Source organism: Prunus avium, chromosome 8, assembly GCF_965620075.1.
Source record: "Prunus avium chromosome 8, drPruAviu1.hap1.1, whole genome shotgun sequence".
NCBI lineage: Eukaryota > Viridiplantae > Streptophyta > Magnoliopsida > Rosales > Rosaceae > Prunus > Prunus avium.
In genome coordinates, this window is record NC_142291.1 from 1,275,848 (window position 1) to 1,300,306 (window position 24,459).

General features: G+C 36.1%; 2 protein-coding genes across 2 annotated transcripts; both read right to left on the reverse strand.

Annotated features, from left to right (window-relative positions):
• Window positions 1-1,319: 1,319 nt before the first annotated feature.
• On the reverse strand, window positions 1,320-4,885 carry LOC148291099 (disease resistance protein RPM1-like). Its single transcript, XM_088246090.1, has 2 exons — window positions 1,761-4,885; window positions 1,320-1,497 (listed from the first exon to the last, which is right to left on the reverse strand). Exons 1-2 carry the CDS (start codon window positions 4,603-4,605, stop codon window positions 1,490-1,492), a joined length of 2,853 nt encoding a protein of 950 aa, XP_088102216.1. The 5' UTR covers window positions 4,606-4,885; the 3' UTR covers window positions 1,320-1,489.
• Window positions 4,886-15,164: 10,279 nt separating this feature from the next.
• On the reverse strand, window positions 15,165-23,166 carry LOC110769038 (TOM1-like protein 3). The gene is made up of 10 exons (XM_021972938.2): window positions 22,950-23,166; window positions 22,093-22,252; window positions 21,267-21,345; window positions 20,874-20,972; window positions 20,624-20,737; window positions 18,234-18,379; window positions 17,463-17,544; window positions 16,488-16,573; window positions 16,220-16,408; window positions 15,165-16,042 (listed from the first exon to the last, which is right to left on the reverse strand). Exons 2-10 carry the CDS (start codon window positions 22,200-22,202, stop codon window positions 15,376-15,378), a joined length of 1,572 nt encoding a protein of 523 aa, XP_021828630.2. The 5' UTR covers window positions 22,203-22,252; window positions 22,950-23,166; the 3' UTR covers window positions 15,165-15,375.
• Window positions 23,167-24,459: the final 1,293 nt, after the last annotated feature.

The window sequence follows — 24,459 nt, forward strand, 5'->3', positions numbered from 1 at the left end:
TTGGAGTGGTTCTCAATATGGACCACCGGGTATCAATTTTATCAATTTACACCCTTACGTTTACAATATTGTTCAATTTCATCCTTTCGTTAAGTTGACTGTGTGGTCAATTGTTAAATACTGACGTGTCTATTGTGGGATCCACATACTAACCAACTAGTTCCTAAATAAAATAACATAAATGTAAAAAAAATAAAAATAAAAAATAAAAATCTCAGCCCCTCTCCAGGCCAACAAACCCAAATCTTCCCTCTTCGTCTTCTACCTCCATTCGAATCACCCCTTATACAAATAAAGATGAAATTGGAAATATAGAGATAGAGATAGAGATAGGGAAAGGGATAGGGATAGAGATAGAAAGAGAAGGAGGAGGAGAAGTAGGTCTGGGACCGATTCATATGGAGGTAGAAGACGAAGAGGGAGGAGCTAGGTTTGTTGGCTTGGGGAGGGACTGAGATTTTTATTTATTTATTTATATTTACATTTTTGTTATTTTATCATTTTATTTAGAAACTGGTTGGTTAGTAGATGGGTCCCACAGTAGACACGTCAGCATTTAACGATGGATAGAATGATGAAATTGGACGATGTTGCAAACGTAAGGGTGTAAATTGATAAAATTGATACCATGTGATCCATATTGAGAACCACCCCAAACCAGCAATGTGTCTTTTGTCGTTAGCCCTAAATTTTAACATTGTTTGAGCAAAATCAGAAGCCAAACACAAGTCTTCCATGACAAAAAGGGAGAGATATCAGAAGCTTAGAAGAGAGAAGAAGACGTAGCAGACACGACGAAGGCAGAGGAATATGAGCTCACGTTCGTTCGAAACCCATGTCGCTATGTGGGTTTTCAAATCTAGCGTATGATGGATTGGTATCCAAAATCAATAGATTATTATAAATAAACCCAATCCTAGACATGTATTTATAAAAAAACTCACACACTATTTAAACATAGAAACACACCCAAAATCAACCCCAAAATCAACAATTGTATATTTTTTGGGTGTGTTTATAAATGGGTTTTGAGTGTGTGTAATGATGGGTTTTTGGTGTGTTTATAAAGTGTTTTGGGTGTTAGATTTTTTTATAATTTCAGCCCCCATTTTGGGTGTTTTAGTGAAACTCCCATAAAAATATGAGTCATAACTAGTTTGTGATCCACTTAAGCCCACCAAACAACGAACTGGACCATTTTTAATTTAATTGGACTTGTCCAGTTCAAACCAGCCCGCCAAACACAGCCTAAGAAAACTGATATAGCGTTTTAGTAGCTATGGTCCCTAAACTTAAATTATGGGAAAAGGAAAAGGAAGTAGCAATACTGATACAGTTTACATTTAAGCCGTAATGTTGTAATAATATTAGTCTTGGACATGATCTCATAGGATTCGAAAAGCACACAAATTTTGCAATGGTTTGCTCCAATTTAGAGATGAACACTGATCAATCCAAAGCGGTGGCTCCTTAATTTGTTGAGCTCCAATCATTTACCTGTAAAAAATTGTACAAGTAATTAAGAGAGTGCCCATTACCAACAATATCGACATTGTCCCCAACTTAACCACCTACAAAGCTCATTATGTATGAGGTTTTATCACAAAAGGTCTTGATAATATTAGTAGTGGAACCATTCATTATATATTGTAATTTATTTAGTTAAGTTTCCGATGTGGATTTTATATTCTTCAACATAGAGCAGGAAAACAACATGGCATAATAGAAGAAGAAACCAAGCATGAAAAAAGAGTCATCACCTGGTAAAATAGGTAGCCCATCCCGCGTAAGAATGTCGACCGAAGAAGATGAGGGTCGAACAACCCATTGTAGAGAGGATCGCAGTCTTTCACCCGACCATCCAAGTTCAGTTTTGTAGTGATAACTGATTTCAGAGATGTGCTCAACCTTGGCATGATCCAAGCTTCCTTCTCCGCGTATTCGCTCTACGAGCTCATTAGGAACACTAACCAAACTCAAATTTTGGAGACTTGTAAGGTGTTCGGTTCCATTAGGCAATTGCTTTAAACCCATGCATTCAGTAATTACCAGCGTCTGTAATGCAGGCATCGCCCCCCTCTCTATGATGATCACATTCAACTGAGGAAAATCCATTAGGTACAATTCAGCAAGCTTTGGGAATCCTGTATGAAATACCAATTGATTTCCGACATATGCGTTGTTTAGCCGAAGTATGGCCAAATTAGGCAGAGCTTTGATATGAGGAAGAAAATCTTCTGTTAATCTTGACCAATGCAATCTCAGTGCTGTAAGGTTTTGAAGAGAATGAAACCAAAGCGGAACCCTCTCTAATTTTCCAATTAGACCAAGTGCGTTGAGTACAGGAGGAGCTGACGGCAATGCATCCAAGCGTAGCACTTCATCCTCTGCACTTGTATGGACAAACAAGTGTTCAAGGAGTTTCATGCTTTCAATGGACTTGCACAAGTCCTCCTGATCAGCCTCTCTCGCATTTGTTATGCTCATTCTTGTGAGTTGGGTCAAGTGTGCAAGTTGTTTGGTTAACCCGTCTCGTAATTCGATAGCATCCAAAACTTGTAAGCTCTTTAGTTTACATATGTCGAGCGGTCCTTTTGTGCCATCAAAGAAATAATAAGACCTAAAAAGATCTTCAAAATTACAATGGTACATCAAAAGATGTCGTAAGTTATTTAGCTTAACAATCCCATCTGGAAGTGATCTAATTTTGGAATGCCTAATGTCCAGGGTTTCCAAATTATGAAGGTTTCCTATGCCCCTCGGAAGCTCTTTCACTTTTGTTCCTTTCAAGTTTAAGTACTTCAAGTTAAAAAACTTCACTGTTTCATCTGGGAGTTGAACAATCGGGACATGTCTAAGATCCAAGACCTCTAAGAGTTTGAAACCAGATGGCAATTTTTGAAATGAAGAAGAATCAGGCATCTTAGGAGCAAAAATAAAGAATGTGCGAACCTTTGACATGTCTCCGTGTGGCTGTAGTTCTCCATAGTTTGCTTGCATTGATAAGCGATGGGGAGCTCTGCTATCATCCTTTGTTTTTTGCTCATTATAGACGGTACAAAAGTTCTCAACTTTGGAAATTGAAAGAGCAAGTTCTCGTAAAAGGTCATGCATCTTGAACGCCTTTGCCCGTCCAAATGGTTCCCTCTTAACAACTTGTACCATGCATCGGCAAGTGAGCTCCGCTACATAGTTTTCGGCGATCTCTTCTGGCTTAGCCCCTCCAACTTGTTCCACAAACCCCTCAGCCATCAACAATCTAACAAGCCTATCGCATTCAATCATGTAATCTTCTGGGAAAATGCAGAAATATAGGAAGCATTGCTTGAGTCGGTAAGGTAAGTCATTGAAGCTTAGCAACAAGATGCTCTTCACTACTTCAAGCAAAGGGTTGTTACTTAGCTCACAACTCAAACAGGTGTAAAATTCCGTCCACTCAGACGCAAGCCCTTTGGTTGACATGAGAGCGCCCAAAGCCACAATTCCCAGAGGTAAGCCTTGGCATTTTCCAACAAGATCCCTAGCAACGGGTTGAAGCTCTGGTGGGCAACAATTATCCGGCCGGCTAGAGAAAGCTTTCTTGGAAAACAGATCCCAAGCCTCATTCTCATTAAGAGGCTGAACTTGATGAACATGACATCCAGCCCCAAATGAAAAAGAAGCAATGTCTTCTCTCCGAGTTGTAAGTATGATCCGGCTTCCATGTGCTCCATCTGGAAGTGCTACATGTATTTGCCTCCAAAGATTAATATCCCACACATCATCTAGCACAATCACATACCTCTTTGGCTGCAAATAGTTGACCAGAATTTCCACCATTTGTGTGTAGCTCATATTGCTCAAGTCTTGAGGAACATCTTCCCTTGCTGATGTAAAAAGTTCTGTTATCAAGACCCTTAAAAGATCTTCAATGTTGTAAGTTTTCGAGACAGTGATCCAAGCATGGCAATCAAACTTGGCAGTTTGAGTGTTGAAGGTGTTTGCAACTAAGGTGGTCTTGCCAGAACCCCCCATACCAACCACAGAAATTACAGTCCTTTGAGGCTCTCCAGACAGCAACCATCCAACTAACTTCTCTTTAGCATCTTCGATTCCGACAAGTTCATCATCTTTAAAGAAAAGAGATGACTCCCCGAAGATTTTGACTCGATTGGGATCGTAGCCATGGGAATTAGTCGTCATGCCATCTATACGATCAACACCATAAGGTTGGTTTCTTTCCGGAATGGCTCTGATTGTTTTGATGATGAGCTTCTGCAATTTGGTGGTGATCCGATGCCTTTCCCAAAGGTTCAACGGTGAGAAAATAGTTTGACGGAAGGCTCTTGTGTATGGATCCCAACTTCTCTGCTCATTTTCGTGATATTTGAACTCGTCAATGATGTCTTCAACATCGATGGACAGGTCCCTCACATTTGCCACCCAGGTTTCATCAACTTCACTTAGAGCTCCGTTTCTTTCGGCATCTTCCAAGACGGCTTTCATGGTGAGCAACTGACGCCGGAGATGCTCAAGTTCATCACCAACTCCTCCCAACAGAGGCACTCTGCTTTCAAGAAATGAACCTATTTTGCCGATCAAAAGATCTACGCCAGCTGAAGCCATCTCCGCTCTTCTTTCTTTTACTCTCTGTACTTTACTGCAAATTCTTTCTGTGTATGGTAATTCAAATGATCATCTTGCTTGTTTGATATGTATAGTATTCACAACACCAGTGATTCTTCTTTGTGACCGAAAGTTGACAGTAATTAATTATATATGTGAAAGACAATTCCTTCTTATACTTTTTTGTGCACAATTTCTATCAAGATGCTTACAATGCAGCCATCAGAAAAAGAAACGCGTGCAATGTGGTTTTCCATTCATCTTTATGACTATTGTTCTTAAAGTTATATTCTTTGCTTTATTTTATTGCTTTACTTATCAGACTATAAAAACTAGGAACTTTCCATGTATTTACTTAAGCGTATGTAGCTTGTGGTTTTGTTGTTGTGAAAGGAATATCAATTTGATATCATAGCACGTTCGTGGACCAAAAGCAAAATATTCTCTCCATTTCAGCGTCCTGTAAGAAGGTCCAAGTCTAGCAGAAAAGGTCTTAGCTTGCGGACCAGTAATTTTGGTTCGAACTCCATGACATTTTTGATAGCGTGTGTCAAAACTTTCTTTCTTTTTATGTTTTGTCTACAAGTTTCTTTAATCAAATATCATCTATTTGAGGGCTATTAGATGATTACAATGTTGCCATCCAGAAAGAAAAATGCTGACAATGTGTGTCAGCAATTATCAAATGGATAAGCACAATGTCAGTGTCACTTGTTCTTTTGTTGTATTATTTATTTATAGAAGTCACTTTTTTTTTTTTTTTTTAAATCTTTCGTAGCTGTTAATTATTGCTCATTGCAAAGTCGATTTCGAATAGACAACTAAGAGAAAATAATGAAAAGATGATTCCAACTAAAAATAATGCAAGAACATTCAAATTTATGCCTCGAAACTATATGCTCAATGACAAACCTATCATTATTGCATTTCAATTTCTTGACTATTGTAGGTATATATATATATCAGTCAATTTTTATTGAGAGACACTTTGTGTGTTTACTATGAATTCTACTTCAACGATCCAAATGATCTATATTTTAAGTTTTTATTTAAATATAAATTTTTTTAGAGGGCAATTACATACTTACGTTGATGCCAACAGAAAAAAAAAAGATATTTAATTATATATTCATTCTTAGTATTAATAATATAGATAAAAACTAATAACGCGTGCAATGTGGTTTTCCATTCATCTTTATGACTATTGTTAAAGTTATATTTCTTTGCTTTATTTTATTGCTTTACTTACCAGACTATAAAAACTAGGAACTTTCCATGTATTTATCCTTTTCGTTTGAAACTTTTAGATAATTTTATTTGCTTAAGTATGCAGCGTGTGGTTTTATTGGTGTGAAAGGAATATCAATTTGATATCATAGCACGTTTGTGGAACAAAAGCAAAAGGTTCTCTCCATTTCACATCACCGTGAGCTCCTTTCTTTTAACGTCTTGTAAGGCCATCTCCAACCATGGGAGGCAAAACCCAAAATTTGGGTATTTAGCCTAAAACCTTCTCCAACCCATGTATTTGAAGGGGGGAAATTTGAGTTGACTGAAAAATGGGGCGGAATTTGTCCCCAAATTCCAATCTAGGCAGAATTTTTGTGGGGTTCAATTCGCAACAAACAAGGGCCACATGGGGCCACATTTGAAGCAAATGATGGGTTGTTGCCCACTACCCCAAGTTGCTGGCCGCGTGTCAAAGCCTAGGCAATTTAAAAATTGCACTTCAATGGCTGCATTTCAAATGGGCTTCTTTCAATAATTTTTTTTCTTTTAAACCTGAAGGCTAGAAATCAACGGCTGATATTAAATTTTGGCTGGATCAATGGGAAGAATAATAATCCAACAGCTGAAATTTAAATCCAAAGGTAAAAATAAGTAAATATATTATTCTAAGTTGGATGCAACCTCAAAATATATCCTAAACTCTACACATACCCATCAATTTGTTAATAAAATTATGTTTGTGAAATTTCAAAAAATTTATGTCAAAATGTTCAAAAAAATAAATCACGGAGTAATATGCAAAAATTAACCACAAAAACAAAATAGGATCATATTATTTTTTAACAATTTAATAAAGTTGCATTTTGGAGGGTGAAATTTTGTATTTTGGAGGAAAAAACAGTTTGAGTCCTAAAAAAACATGGATAGTTGTATTTTGGAGGGTAAAATTTTGGGTTTGAGTCCTCTAGGGTTGGAGATGGCCTAAGAAGGTCTAAGTCAAGTGGAAAAGTGCCTTAACTTGCAGACTAATGGTTTTGGTTCGAACTCCATGACATTTTGGTAGCGTCTGTCAAAACTTTGTTACTTTTTATGTTTTGTTCACAAGTTTCTTTAATCAAATAGCATCTATTTGAGGGCTATTAGATGATTACAATGTTTCCATCAAGAAAGAAAAATGTTGACAATGTGTGTCAGCAATTATCAGATTGACAAGCACATTATCAGTGTGACTTTGTTCTGGTTATTTACTCAAATGGTGATGTAGAACAAATAGTTGAATGGATTGAAGAAGAATTGGAGCGAAGAAGGAAAAAAGGACGCAGTAGGAATTTACAGATTTAGCGTTCGAGCTCTGATTGGGTTGCATAATACCTTTTCGAAAAGGGAACGATGCCATGAGTCCAACACACTTCTTTGTTGTGATATAAGGTGGATTTTGGGCTACTGAGATCGTTTGGGCTTCCAAAAGAGCATTTAAAGATTGTAATCAATTTACAGACTTTTCGTTTATTTTCTATTAAGCTTTCAATAACTCCCCAGAGCAGTCCAATGGGTGAGAATGATGTACTTAGACAGCCGTTGTGTATGGTTGGACTCAACTCATCTTTTATCAAATAATACAAACAGTGAGAATTTTCTCTTGAACTTTCTGGTGGATTCCAGGTTTATGTTCTTTTCAAGGCTACGCTTGTAACCTATTTGCTTGTGCTGCGTCAAGTGGTCCTCAAACTTGTACCCCATTTACATTTTGGTCCATAAACTAAATTATTCGTTCAAATGGTCCATCAACTCTATATTATTCGGTCCATTGGTCCTGCCGTTACATTATGTCAATATTTCCATTAAATATGAGGGCAAATTGGTCATTTTGTACGTTAAAAATAAATAAATATTGAAAGATGAAATAAAAAGCTCTCTCTCTCTCTCTCTCTCTCTCTCTCCCCTCCATTCCCCCATGACCACCACCCTCAAGCTCCAACCCTCAAACCTGTTGGTTTTAAAACATTTTTAAGAAGTTGATTTGAACATTAAACATACAAATTAATCAAATTAATTGCAGCGGAAGAATATGGTGGTTGTTTAAATTCAAAACAAAACTTCTTCCAAGTATCTTAAGCCATGAACATTGATATGTATTTCATAAATGAAAATTCAAGAGAAAGGATAAGATATAATTACCCTTGAAGCAATTATATGAACCAAGTTGTGTTTTGGTCTTCTCTTGATGATTTCCCTTTGTTGATCTCCTCTTGATCTTTCTCCTCCTTGTGAGCCACAAAAGTATATGGCCTCTAAGTCTCCACACCAATGGAACCTTGAGATGAGAAGAAGTATCTTGAGAATACAAGGATGCTAGTGCAAGATCCTCAAGATTGGTTTCAATCTAAACCCCTTTGAAAGATGATTGTGTTTCTCTCTTGAAAACTCACAATTGTCTCTCTTTGATCTCCCAAACCTATTTGGTTGATGTTGGATTGTGTTTGTGTGTAAATGAGCTTATGGAAACAATTCCCATACACCTTTACTTAAGCATTTTCGGCCAAACCCCATTGGGCTTCCAAAATTGGGCCTTATGACACTTAAGCCATAATTTAGGTGTCTTAAGTCCATGGGCTTGATACCCAACCATTTGGGCTTCTCATTAACTATTACCGAGGCCCAAATATATTTTTACACGTAGTAAATCATCCACATCAAATCAATCAAATTGATTTCCTCATTCTCATTTGTATTACTCAAAGTTAACCATTTAAGGTGTGCGATCCATTAGGTTCTAATTTAGCAAGGCAGTGGGAAAACATTAGAACTCTTTCTAACCAACTGGAATTAAAACCCCTTTTTAATTCTTCCTTTATTTTGGATTGATCACAATCAGTCCTAGGACTTCCACAAGCCAAGAGTGACATCTAGCAATATATCATGGCTACCCAAGCTAATTAGAATAGATGAAGAACCTATTCAGTTGGAATTGCAATGCAATACGGTCCTTCTCTTATACAATGTTTCCAATCATATTATTAGGGTACAGATTGATAATGTCAAACCCCTAATATGATTAACCTCATATGATTCAATAGAACATAATTAAAACACTTTTTAAATCATGTTCAAGTACTTCGGCCGAAGATTCACTGAATCATATCTTGAAACATTCTCCTTTTCTTATCAAAGGTAGAGATTCCTTATTGTACATTCACATATCTCCATGATGAATTAAGAGATCTCAATAACACATAAGGAAAATCTTTTACGACTTGCCTTTGTGAGTTATCAAAGATCAATAACGCATCACAAGACAACCATGATGCCTCAGGTCTAAGGACTAATTTGCATTATTGCAACTATAAGTTCTCGTTTGACATATAGATAAATACTCCATACGAGAACTGCGGTTGATCGCGTTCAGTGTACTCATTCACTAATGAGCACCCACATACTTGTATTAGTGTCAACTACACAAATGGTTTGAGACCAACCATCCTCATCATTGAGCATACATAGTATGTGCCAATCTTGACGGTTTATCAATGCCCATTTGATAACCTTATGATTAGGAACATTTTGGGATACTACAGTTAGAGATTAAAGGTCTCCCGAATCTAAACTTCTTTAGATTACTTTATCTCTTATTTAGTACACCCTGGACTTTTGTTTCTTTACACGACATAAAAGATAACAAAATAATATTGCCCTTTATTTATCATATACGAAATGTATTCTAAGGAGATTACATCAAATGTATTGGCTCTTAGGGCACATTTCTAACAAAACCCACCCCAAAACCACCCTCCACTTGAGCCAGCAACTACATAAAAAGAGAAAAAAAAAAAAAAAAAATCACCCACATACCCCCATACCAACAAACCAGAACCCCCAGCTCAACAACTACCTAGACCTGTTGAGGCCCAAAAAAGTCACGAAAAGCCCAAAGACATTTAAGGCCCGATATAACATATAATTTTGGTCATGCGTTAATCCAAGCTATATTTTGGGAATTAATTCATTAAATAAATAATAGTGTCCATGCCATGCAAAGACAATAATACATTTTTCATATGTCAATCACCTATCAAGCTTACATGAACCCAAGTCATGTGGTTACGGGGCTTGCATGAGGGATTGTGGTGTGGAAGGTTACGGAGGTTCACAAGGCCCACGGAAGCTCTTGGATAATGGAGACTTTGGGCTAGCTACTTGGGAGCACCAAAGTCCAAGCCCATTACTTAGAGTTCTCCAATGTGGGTAAGCAAATGAGATATTTTCCAAGCATTTCCTTTTATCCATAGGAAATAGTCATTTTCCAAATGCCTAGCTTTACCCGTTGGAAATAAGCCTTTTCCAGCACTCCTTATTACCCATTGGAAACAAGCCAATTCTGACACTTCCCTTTACCCGTTGGAAATAGCTATTTTCCAATGCTTAGCTTTACTCATTGGAAATAAGAATGTCCCAATGCTCCCTTTTACCCATAGGAAATAAACTAGTTTCAACACTTCCTTTTACCTATTGGAAACCAAAGAGAGCCTTCCCCTTCTATAAATTGGGAGGCATTTGTCCAGCCAAACCAGCCTCTCTTGGTTGTTGCAAGCTTTTCAACAACCATGAGAACTCATCTTCTTTTCTCTCTTTGACTGTTGCAAGCATTCCAGCAGCCATCCCAGCCATCAACCTCCATCTTTTGACTGTTGCAAGCATCCCAGCAGCTGTCAACCAACATCTCTTGGTTGCTCAAGCCCCCAGCAACCATCGAACCACTTTCCTTTCTCCCTTTGGCTGCTGCAAGCATTCCAGCAGTCATCCCAGCTATTCCTCAACTATCACAACCAAGATTTTCCTTCATCCTCATACCCTTCCAAGCTATAAATACCATAGCCTTCAAGCCTCAAGCTTTTCCTCCCATCCTCCTCTTGAAACTCTAAAATCCCCATACCCATAGCCATAGCCACAAATAACAAATCATCAACACCCCAAACTCAAGCATATCCAACACCAAGCCAAGCACATGCATTCTCATTTGCTAAACTTGTGAATCTTTAGCTGCCTGTAAGGATTGTAATTGTTGCTTTGTTTGGCTCTTCTCTTTTTGAATCAAAACCATTGTAATCTCCTTAGATATTTGAGATAATCTCTAGGTTAGATTAAGTGGTTGCTGGTTTCCAAAGATCTCGTCGATGAAAAAAAACAGGTAAGAACATTTTGCATACACTCATTGATACACTAGGATTGATACAAACTTTAAAATCGTTTATGTTTTCATTATGTATCAATCCTTTCCTGTATGTATTAATCCTTTCATGTATGTATTAATCCGTCCATCGCAGAAATCAACTAATATAGTTTATTAGAAATATCTTCTATGCACTTGGTTTCTGAAAAGATAAAATAGACTTATCCTCTGCATCTTACATTCTTTTATCAGACAAACTTTCTTGAAACTATTGTTCTTCATGGAATCAATAGTTTCATATTAGTTTCACTTGGTTCAAACTATTATTTTTCTTTAAATGTGAAATTATATTCTTCTTGAAACCAAGTCCTTGTCTGAACCTATTTTTTATATTGAACTCCTCTTTATTGAAACTTGCTGTTGTGTTCTCTATAAATACTGAACTTAGTTTTAATGAAGAGGCAAGCATTTTAAACATTTGGCATCACGTTTTAAATCTCAGCTTTACTATGCTTCCTTGTTCATGTTTTTGAAAGATCATCATATCAGTTTTTAAACATTCAAAAAACATTCTTCAGTCATCTTGAATTCTTGAGAGTTATGAGTATGATTGCATACACATAAAACTTACTCCAAGTTTATTCTCACTTTGATTAAATGACTGCTTTGGTTTCATTATTGTATTTATGATTAAAACCTTGTTTCAAAGTTCAAACATATTTTGGTTTTAACTCATAACTGTACACAGTTTCTTTTATCTAATTCAATCATTTGTATGATTGAGATAGACGAATTTTATGAAACTACAACTCACTTCATAACATCATATCGGGAGCAACTTATGCTTGGTGCTGTTGCAAGGTCGTGAAAAGAATCCGTTGCTGTGAAGTAAAGAAATGGTGCTTTGCTAGAAGGTTAGATAGTTAGCTGCCTATTGTGTGTAGTTGAGCTAATATTGTGCTTTGCTAGAAGGTTAGATAGTTAGCTGCCTATTGTGTGTAGTTGAGCTAATATCCCTATATTTCTTGTACTTTACAATTGAGTGGATTGAATCTTTTCCTGGCTTGGTCCCCCAGTTTTTCCCTTATGGGTTTCTGGGTTAACAAATACTGTGTCATTTACATTATTGCTTTTACATTGATTACTTGATCACCACCAGCAGTATTTGTGTTTATTGTCTTTTGTCACTAAGTAATAATTTTAAATTGGTGAGTTTTTATCCTAAAGCCTACTTCACCCCCCCCCGGTAGGTTTTATAAGAGCTAAGCTCCTGTTTTACAACTCCCACACTCCAAGCTCTCATGCCAAGCTAATATAATCTCAGATCTACATCAGCAAGTCATCTTCAACTTTTCGTCAAGCTACCGGAAACGTCAACATCAAACATGTAGCCGCTGGAAGAAGAACAGAGTACCCCCCTGGGACATGCTTTTCCCTCGGGATACTTTGGGCCTAGTCCTCGCTAACTCAGAAAAAGGGGCAACGAAGGCTTAATCCACCACTCCATGGCGGTTCGAGAATCAACAAGCCCGGACAAGCCTTCCGACAGAAAAAGACCCCAACAAGACCCTCTACCCCTCCCCCTCGATTTCCCTTCGTTGTTGAAAGACAACCACCCACCACCCTCCTCTCTACCCAAAAACCACCGCTCATCCACCAAAAAATATTCTCAAGACACCCAAAAATACAGCCACACCCAACCCACCCTACCAGATTCCACCATAACAGAATCCCCACCCCACAACCCCCTTCCCCCTCTTCCCCTATTCTGTCTTTCGCCCACAAACCCTAAACTTATCATTGCAACCAACCTACAGATGCAAACAATGTTCGAATTTTTTATTTTTTGTTTTCCAATTTGTTGGTTTTTGAATTTGCACAGAGAGACGAGGCGGGGGGGGGGGGGGGGGGGGGAAAGGGATCTGTGGAGGAATGGGGGAGAAGAAATCGGAGGGAGGGGGCATTGGGTTTAGGTCTCATGATTTTTTTTCTCTTTTTCTTCAATTTTTTCTAATTTTGTATCTATTTTAACCAAATTTTTATTTGTTATTTATGAAAAGTCATATTTACCCTAAAATTTGGTTAAATCTAAAAGAAAATTAGATAGTGGGACCAATGGACCGAATAATAGAGTTAATGGACCATTTGAACGAATAATTTAGTTTAGGGACCAAAATGTAAATCGGGTACAAATTTGAGGACCATTTGAGTAAATAATCCTATTATTTATTTATAGAAGTCACTTTTTTTCTTTTTTTTTTAATCTTCCGTAGCTGTTAAGTGTCGGAACCACACTAAGGGCTACAGTGGGCTGTAGCCCAGTGTGGTTTTTTAAGAAAAAAAATATAAAAATTATGTATTTAACTTATTTTCAATATTATCAGTGATGGTGTACAGATTACCTTATTTCCACTTTCAACAAGTAAATATCTTTGTCATTTTACTTTTATTTATTTTTATATTACTCCATTTACTTAAGTTTACAATGTAAATAAGGAAGTACCCCCCATTTGGATTCAAATAAAAATACTAGAAAATCAAATTCCCACCAAATCAAAATATGAAAATTCGGTTTTAGTGCAAAATACGATTTATGCTAAAAATGATGGCTCATTAAGTCAATATATACTTCATATTAAAATCCCATAAAATCAAGATTTCTTATTTGATGTGTGAGGAATAAAAGCCGCCAAATATTATCTTCAGAAAATGATTATTCTGAAAACCCATTTTTCATACTTAGTCAATGTTATTACATAAAACAATTTTTCATATATGATACGAATGCATGAAGGAACTAAGGTCAATCTAAGTAAAAAGCCTTAGATGTTCAATCCACTATGGTGTTAAACCCTATTTGGTTTATGTTAAAACTTATTGAAAATTAGTTTATGGAGCTATGAACTAGCGTGGTTTATATGATTTAATGTTTACTTTTATTTCTACAAAGACTATAGAAATTGTAAGTACCAAAAAAAAATAATCATTAAACTTTAAGTTAATAACTTTAGCTAGCCCACCCGTTGAAAAATTCCTAGTTCCGCCCTTGGTGTTGTTCATTGCAAAGTCGATTTCGAATAGACAACTATGAGAAAATAATGAAAAGATGATTCCAACTAAAAGTAATGCAAGAACATTCAAATATATGCCTCAAAACAATATGCTCAATGACAAACCTATCATTATTGCATTTCAAATTCTTGACAAATTGTAGGTATATATATTAGTCAATTTTTATTGAAGGACACCTTTTGTTTTCACTATGAATTCTACTTCAATAATTTAAATCGTCTATATTGTAAGTCTTTATTTAAATATAATTTTTTTAAGGGGCAATTGCATGCTTACGTTGACGCCGGCAGAAAAAAAAATTGCTAACAGTTTGGCTTTCCTTTCATTAATTCATAGACCAAGTTTGTTGACTGGAAAAAATTTGTAGACAATTAGACAAGATCAATATTAATTATGTCATGGAGCTTCTGCAATAAGCATTTATGTTAAATTAGTTAACGAATTATAATCTTAGTCTTCCATTAGATATGTTAGTGAGCTATATTTATATTCTTTTTATTATGTATCTTGCATACGATTGAGATTAGAAGTTCTTAACCAATCCTTCATGGAGACTTTCCCGTCATATCATTCCCTAAACTTCTCCTTTGGGAAATTGGGAGTATTATTCTGCCAGGAATTACCAAATTGACAAGTCCATTATTAGTGTCAAATATGGTTAGTTGGAAAATGGATTTCTAAAACACAACTAAGAGAAAACAATGAAAAGATAACTCCAACTAAGCATACAGTACCATCTCCGTTGCCATCACACAGCTGCTGCCTGATGGAAGTCAGAGCAAGATGCTACAACTTCAGAAATGCTAATCGTCAAGAGGACTTGTCTGGACATACCTCTTTTCTGGTTACACTCTTCAAAAGGAACTCCAAACTTTGTCCGCCAAAAGTGACCAACCTACTAATATTGAATTTCAATTTCTCAAGTAATGTGATTGGTTATATTAATCCATCAATGCGACAATCTTCTAGCAGTACAATATTGGATGATACACTGTTACATCCAGTCATACGTATATGCATACATACATACATACGAACATATACAATAAAAGAAAGAAAAATTTGGCCAACCGTTCGAAACAAACTGAGATCAAAGAAACCAAACAATAAGGTGCATCAATATATTAAATTATATGCAATGCACAGGTCATCTCGGAAACATACCGGCTAAAAGGCATAGACAAACCAAAACCAAAAAGTTCCTACCAATATTTATTTAGTAACAGGTAATAATCTCGTGATCTGATGTATGTGAGAGTGAGGAACAATGTCCAGAAGCTGGACTGACTGCTAGGCACAACTCAAAATGACCTATTGGGATTTGAAGACGAAGATGACTTGGCTTTTGCAAAATCAACAAGATCTTTGAATAGAGCATCTTCCTGTTTTACTTGTTTTGTTGGTGCAGACGAATTAAGAGAGAGATTCTGAGTCTGTCCCACTAAGCTGTCATAAGATGAACCGGATCCGCTGCCTGGAAAGCCTTGTTGCTCAAAAAACTGTTGTCTCTGGTTATACCTGGAAGGTGGAGGTGGAAGGCTGACAGGAGAGTTGCCATTTCCAGGAGACTGAGGATTGCCTGGGGACTGAGCATCCCAAGGAGCTGGAGGCAACCCATCAATGGATTTGCTTCTAGGAGCCGGTTCATCATATACAGGCTTTCCAGAGAATATAGGGGATGGAGTCGTGTTTAGGGAAGAAGGGGGGGGTGAGGGTGATAGTGGAGTCAATCGAGAGGTGGAATTTGAGCTGGAATGAACCGGAGCTGCAAAAGATGTGGATTCTGATGTTGCAGTGGATCCTTCAGATTTGTAGGTATCACCACTGAGATAATCAATCATGCCAGCACCTGTAGTGATTGGCCTTTTTGGAGATGGTGGAGGAGGAAGAAGTGGGCTTAGTCGCACAGGTTCAGTCCTGGCATTGGCTGATCTCTGGCCCGGTCCCTGTGAATTATCTCTTGATGACCTGTAATGCATTTCACCAAAGTTTATCAAAAGGGAAATGAGAAAGTAAAAAAATGAACAGGCAATGGCACAGAACAGAAATGAGTGAATAGTGAAATAGCCCAATTGTACAACAAAAATGGTGAGCCTAAAAAATAATGTTACGATATAACTCAGAAGAGGTCCTCTAAGAAGTTACCTGTGAGCTAGTTGGGCAAATTCATCCTCTGACTCATCATCCTCATGGTTCACATTCACAAGTGGCACAACTGAAGATTCTGGTGCTCTTACTCCAGTTGCTGTTCCTTTCACAATATCATCGTGCCGAGAAAGTACACGCTGCAGATTATCATTCAAAGCCAATCCCTGACATAGAAGCTCCTCAATGCTAAAAGGAAAGCAACCACAACTGTCACCAGCATGAAATCTACGAGTAAAAATCAACATTTTCTATATTAATCACTTACACAGTTTCATTCACAAGAAGCATGACGCGCTTTTGGTACGAACGGCACTGATCAACAAGGTCAACAATCACTTCTTCCTTCAGACCCTGCCATAATAGTCATTTTGACCATTGTAAGAAATTAAAGCTGACTAAAAAATTTGCATATATTAAGAGCCCATTGGTAACACTGGTTTTTTATTTTCAGTTTTTAATTTTCAGTAGGGCTCTTCACAAATAAGCCCATCAACACTCCATAGTTAAAAACATCCTGCATTAACAATTGATTCTTGAAGTGTTCCTCGCTAATATTAACAGTTGTCAGGGCTACTTTAGTAAACGATAAGGAGGTTTGACCAAAAAAAAAAAAAGATAAAGAGGAAATGCAGGGAGAAAGAAGGGAAAGGGATGGATGTAATATATATGGAATGGTACCTAAAATGAAAACAAAAAATAATTTCAAATAGTTCTCCGTTTCAATTTTTTATTTCACAAAATCTCCTTCATTTCAACCCAATTCCTGCCTCCCACCTCCCTCCCTTCTACAAGCACAAGGAAAGTGCAGCCCTTAAGTGTACAAAGTTTCAAGTAATTAACCATTGCACGATTTTCACAATCAGAGTAATTGACATCCAGAGAGAGAGAGATCACTAGCCTCCTTCACCTCTGGACAACTAATCTTTAACTAGTTTGAAATAAAGTTTTCTTACAAATATTTCTCTTCAAACAATTTAGACACAAGTACCTGTGTAAAGGAAACCATAACAATGGATAACAATGCTCCACAACTGATCAGATACAACCTTCAGAATTTTTACCATGGTAGCAGTCCCATATGAAAACACCACCAGATTACTCCATACACAATAACGACAAAATAAAATACTTGACCTCTAAAATAACATATTTTTAGCTGAGCATAAATGAGAAATCATCTTCTAATACCTTTTAGTCAAGAAAGAAATCAAAACTCAACGATAGCTAGAAAATATATTACCTCAGGATTCTTAGGATCCAAGGCATTAAGCATTTCCATCAACACATCTGCAATTCCCCGAGCATTTTGAATCTCTGGCAAGCTGATTATAAACAATTTCAATCAGGCAGGATCTATCATAGACATAATTCATAGACCAACTAAAACATAAATAAAAGAAATAACAAATAAATAAAAAACAATAGCATCTGTCACAATATCAATTTTTAGCAAAACATCCAATCCAGCAAACATAAATTTTTTCATAGATTACAGTTACAGATCAAGACATTCAACAAGATACATACAAGCACAAGCAGCAACTGAGACAGCGGTATAAGCATTAAAACTCAATGCTGACTGAAATCTTCCATAAAAGATTAAGACCTAGGACTAACAGGATTTCCAATAACAAGGCTGTAGAAATATCCTTATTGTCAGGGGGAACTTTTTCAATCATTGACAGAAATAATTGACAAGGTTAACAAGTTACTGAAACGAATCACAAGGCCTTTCCTATATATAGTCAACATTTCTGCAAAGCATGCACAAATCACAAGGTCTTTCAGATATATGTAGAGCGACATTCTAGACTGAGGGTTCATAATCCTAGGACACTTTATATTATCTACAAATATTTTTCATCTCTCCCTGGCAGTCAACATGCACGTTTAGAATTGTGATAAAAACACATGTAAGACAAAAGCAATAAAAAAACAGGGGGTAAATATTAAACTGAAAAAGCCTGAAATTTGTATTGTTCCGATGGAGATAATATTGTTCAGCTAGTACCTAAGTCCTGAAGCATCAGACTGAAGAGAAGCCTGAATAGCAGCATCATCATATACTGCAACAGGGGAAACTACTGGCTGGGTCTGAGGCGGAGTAAAGAGTGGTACACTGTTCTCTTCTCGTGGTGGAAATTCAACTCCCACAGACTGTCAATTATCAATTAAGAGAGTTAAGAGGGAAGAAGCAGAATAAGAAGAAAATAATGAAAATCTATACCAAATATTGAGCAAGCTTATGTCTAAAATTTAATAGAAAAACAAAATTGAAATTTTAAATAAACCAGAAAATCATGATACAAACACCCATTCTGATTTAACCATGAAAGGAAACAATGCTTTGTAACACATGTAATTTTCTATACTTTTCCAACTAGAAAACCAGCACAGAATGTTTAAGCTGAGGCAGACACCTAAAGTCAGGCAACGAGCATAAACTTACTTATACTTGGCCACCATGGCCAAACATTTGAGAGAATCTTAGACACTAAAGGCTTTTTTGGTTCACTGATCTAGACTATACTAAATCAAATAAATTGGAAATAGTCTAAGAACCATGTTTGGTGTTCTCAAAAATAGCAAGATATTACAATTAAATTGGACAATACTCCAATCACATACTAGTACCAGGCATGGACACTGTTCTAGCAATTCAATCTGATCCAACTCCCATGCAGTGCGAGTACAAACAATATTACAAATGAAATTAATGACATCAATCAACACCCACAACCAAGCTCATCTCCATTTGTTAGAACTATGATCTGATCTTGCGTCATTAATTTCATTCATCTAGCAAAAAAGTGAAACTTTGGTGCAAAATGACCTTACCTAGTGGATGTTGACATCTCTATCTTGTAAGAATCTAAATTATAATGGACGAAAGAAATGACAACTGTAATCATTACAGAGTAAGGCTAGAGCATAAACACAACCTAAATCTTAATACTAAGTTTCCTATTACTTTCAGTGGGCTCCAGTTGAAACAAAATTACACAGTATAAACACTCTTAATACTACAAGCTCAAATTAAAATCAAACTAAAATTGCACCTTTAATTTCATAAAGGAGGAATATAAAATTCATATTAAACAATATAAACAAAACCCTAATTATAGGGGGGGAAAAGGTCCCCATAGCATCAATAAAAATGGAAGATAAATTTTAAAAAATAAAAAAAGTTATGTTGATTCAACAATCAACAGAAAAGGAAAGAAACAGCACAACCTTAATTTCTTCCTACAAAAATGCAACATTACTCTAACTTCTATTTCAGACAGAAGTTAATGAGAATAGACTACTTATCAATTTGCAGGAAAACCAACATGAGAAAGAAGAGATCACCTTCTGAACAAAACAACCAAATCAGAATGTGGTTTCGCTGTGAAATATGAAATTATAATGAGAAAATGGAAAAGCCTAAACACTATTTAATGAACAACTGCCTGTAATGTTAATTCAGATTAAGTTCAAATTATTAAAAAGGTGTAAATCTGTGTTGAAATTTCGAGTACAAAAATCAAGATAGGGTTTTGCAAAGATTGAAAGCGTAAACTTTGCCAACTTATTTCCATAATACAAAATTCCTGTCAACCAAACCAGCAAATGTCCAATTCGTTCCAAATTAAAATCATTAGTAAAGTCAAAGGATAAGTGTGTTCAGAAATCACAATTACAAAGTCAAAAATGAAATTGAAGAGAAGCTACCGAGATAAATATGTAATTTAGAGCAGACTATATGTCCCACATTGTGAGGTGCAAGACCAAAACTACCACCATGAGATAACAAAAGGCAAAGGTATAAAGACTCAATTTGTATGCATTGTGAGGTTCATTTTATACACATGGCAACTCCTTCAGAATTTTTATTTTGTTTTTACCTATTGACAACAAGGTCAAGAAGGCTATCAAGTTCATAGGCAAATTTAGAAAGTTGGACCCAGCTTTGTGGAAATCTCCCCCCACCCTCCCCACATGCACCCACAGCGACTGCTCACACACAAACAATAACAACAAAAATAAAACTGATCTACACCACACACTGTATTACTTAAATGGATAAATTTTTCTTGTCCATAGTTTTCTTTTTATTCTCCTCCATAAAGTTTCTATTAATTCCATTGCACACACAATTTAGCCCCATCCATCAAACCTGAAGGCACTTGGGCTGGACATGTTTGCGCAATCATCTTAGAAAAGAAGTCTAATTTGAGAAGGTCTTATAATGTAAAAAGCAATATTTCAAAACATGTCCTATTACGCAACTCGCAAAATGACAGCATAAAATGGAGTTGGGCAAAGATACAGAAACACTTGAAGCAAAATACGACTGATGCTTGCATAATACAACACGAACTTAAAATGAGCTTAACAAAGATTTAGCAAACCAATTACCCTCAATTCATTATATGCCGCATAGTATTGGGGATATCTTCCTCTTGCTCCTCCAAAAGCTTCTTGCCATGTATCTATCAAAATTAGTATCTTTTCCCTAACATTCAAGTCTGGCTGCAAAATGGAATTAGAATAAAAAAGCATAAAATAAATTAATATCCTATCCATGCACAAATTGAAAAGGGAGGAGAAGGAAGCAACAAGTCAGTAAAAAATAAAAAAATAAAGATTGTGAGAGAAATTTCAGCACCTTCTTCTTTACTATTTTGACCATTTCATGCAAGATATCACGCTCAACGATCTGCTGAAAAACATTCTCACCACAATTCTTGCTCACGGTCTCCAATGCCTGGATCAAATTATCCATTCGGAAAAGAAAAAAGAAATCAGTGCTCAGAAACGCTGATTTTTTGGTTATGATAGCAAGGAATTTATGGAACAACTGGTCCACCATAAATCACAAATTTATTGACATTTCTACATGCCTATGCATAATTTTGGCATGGGAAGCCTGCCAGAAACTTTAGATCATAAATTTATAAATATTTTTTTTTAAACATGCAAAAAGAAATATAAAACTTATGACAAGAAAGAACACAAAAAAATATCAAGAAAGTATCCAAAGAAAAGGAATAGTACTAACAAAAAGAGCCAGAAGTTGTATTTTTGGATTTTTACTGCCCAGGCGCTTTTTGAGTATCTTCAAGGCATCTTTTGCTTGCCTGCAAATTTCAATCCAATTCATTGGCAAAGGCAAAATACTTGCATTTTGAGTATTAAAATGGGAAAGGGATTATATAGGACAAATAATCATGAACTATATCTATAAATAAAAAATAATTTTTAAAAAGAAAAACATCAAACAATCCATCTTCTGCAGAGTTTTACTTACACATCAGAAATGTTCATAACGTCAAAGGAACCTGATACACCACGATGCTAATAGAACCTAGTGAAAAATAAGTGACTCCTTTTACAAAATCTCCAAAATCACAGTAGCAAACGTGCTACTACTTGTTACTTTTTCAGGTGTTATTTTTCTGAAATGCAGGTGTCCATTGCTAGATGAGCCACATCTCCATTTCAGGAAAAGCACCTCCTCTTCTATCAGGAGCGAAGCCAAGTATTATCCTTTGAGGTAGTGTGTGTGTGAGTGTGTGTAGAGAGAGAGAGAGAGAGAGAGAGAAGACGGAGAACATAATTTGTTAACATTGTTTCACATCAGATGTTTTTACAATATGCTAAAACCCATTTTAGAATTGTTTCCCTTGTTGGACAGTCAGGAAGAATCTATTTACGAATTATCTCTTAAGAAATTATGAGCTTTTCCACCAACAACCACTCCATCACAATATAAAAAGATTCAAGTACTCAACAATTTAAGTGATCTCAACTCTTAACATGTGGATAAACCAATATATAAAATTCAAATCTGATAAATGAAATTGAGGGAAGAAAAGTATTGATACCCAGGCTCCATGTTAATAATATCGCATAATTCAATGTTTATTGCCCAGTCTGGACCAATCAACATATCACTTGTTGCCCTCTCCGCACAGGCCGCAGCATTACCAGCCATGTCTGATGTCCTAATCCCCCTTCACTCAAGTCCTTTATCCTCAAAATTTCCTAAGATCATAAGCCAAAAAAAAGTTCAATTATGTACAGTCCTGACATTTGTGAATGTACAAGAACTAATTAAATGCAAGAAAAAGAAAATCATAAGGCATCAATCACTAATTAGCTGGATATCAGTAATTTTATTTAATTCCAATAAGTATATAAATTATTTTCATTAACCCATCAAGATAAAACTTATGAGAATCCCAATCCAAACATATAGCACTCATTCTATGAGAATTCAGAAAACAAATATAAGGAATGAACAATAATTATAATTGAGCGTAACTGGAATTTCCACTAGAAAGTTTATCCAGAAGTATCCAAAATACAAACTGCAAGCAAAAGGGGTCTAATCAAATTCAAATATCTGCTCATCGACAAAAGCCCCATCAGAATACACACCCAAAATTAGAAGAATTAGCAATCGGATCGTCAACAAAGTATCATTAACACCAACCAAACCTTAACATCAACTACGTACAAGAAACTCACAAAATTTTGAAACAAATAAGCAAAGCCCAAAATAATATCAGTACCTACAAATGAAAATCAAAATTTGAATTTGCCACAGATAATGGTCCTATGCCATAAAGACGAGAGACCCACAAAGAAACCTTAAAACCCCAGTTGACAAAAGGATCAAAACGAAGAAGATAAGTAAATCTCGAAGACTTGGGGTCAGGATCTCAGGAAAAAGGCGTACCTGTCAAAACCCAGTATCGAAAGAGAATCAAAGCCCCCGCAATGCGAAGATTGAGAATTTGAGGAGAGAAATTGAGATAATTTGGGGAGTGGGTTTTCCTTATTCTCACTTTGATTTCTTGTGTGGGGGATTGTTTGCTTGTTTGGTGGTAATGTTTCTTTGCGTCAGCGTTTGCTGTTTAGAAATTAGATTAGGACCAAAGCTTGGACCTTTTAATTTGTTATATAAAAAGACTTACAAAATAAAAGTCTCTTTGTTTTTCTTTTCCCACGGCGTTTCCAGTTTTTCTTCCCATGGGAAACCTGGACCATCGATGAGACTGACTTCATTTCCCATGGACCATCGATGAGACTGACTTCACATATGTTGATATCGTTGACGTTATATTTTTACTTATATTTTGTTCATATCTATAATTTTTAACTTTTTTATACATAAAAATTGGGTAAAGTAAAGATATCATGGCAAACTAATTTTTCCTAGTGTTTTGAATCGGGAGACATTTTGGAGAATATTTGTCTTCTTTTTTAAGTAGGAATTCCTACTTTCTTGTCAATTTCAACTGGACGAGTTATACCATATATTGGAGAATATTATAACTATAAATGTTTAGTACAAACTTTAAATAAAAAGAAGAACATATAAGATTCCGAAGAAAAGAATAGATATCGAATGGAAATTATCACCTTTACTTTTATTAAAAGAAAATAAAGACAAACTTAGTGAGGGAAAACAAGTAATTATAATTTATTCAATAAATTTTCTTAAAAAAACAACGTCTTCACAATTTTCTCACCTCTCTGTTTTTCTCCTCCTGCAATAACTATTCCTCACATTGAAAACATGTGTGAGGGTTTCTAGTTTTGTTTTTTTTTTTGTTCATTTGCTAGAGAGGAGAGGGGGGAGTATCATAATCTGTTGTCTCAATATTGTCTCTTACATGAATCAAATCTGAGTGCTCTTTGAGGAGAGGAGAAGAGGGATGAGGGTGAGGGAGCGTTTGGCCCACTTTTCCACTGTAATGCCACCCCATACGAACAAGTGTTTCTAGTTACATTGTTTAATTTTCTTGAACCAAAATGCTAGTTTTATTATGGAACCTACAATACTCTTTATGCGTGATGAGAAATTTTTTATGTTGAGATGTGTGATGACAAGTTACGCAAGAAGGTATTTACCAAAAGACCCTTAGTTTTTATATTATCATACAATCGTTTAGCCTAATAAGGGCAAGATTGTTTCTTTTGCATAAGATCGTTCACAAAAGAGTATTATCCTTTGCAACTATTTCCTTTGTGTGTGAATAGACTTTTTGGAATGTGCATATGTTCAGTTTTTTGTTTCCGTCGTCCGTAAACAGCAAATTTTCATTCCTTCAGAGTTTCCTGCTTTGACTTTTCTTGATTGCGAAATGATCTGAACCATGAACGCGTCTTAGAAATGGCGACTGGGCTGGGCCCACATGAACTCGGCATTTGCGTTGAATTCTTTGAGCTCGGGCTCTGTGGAA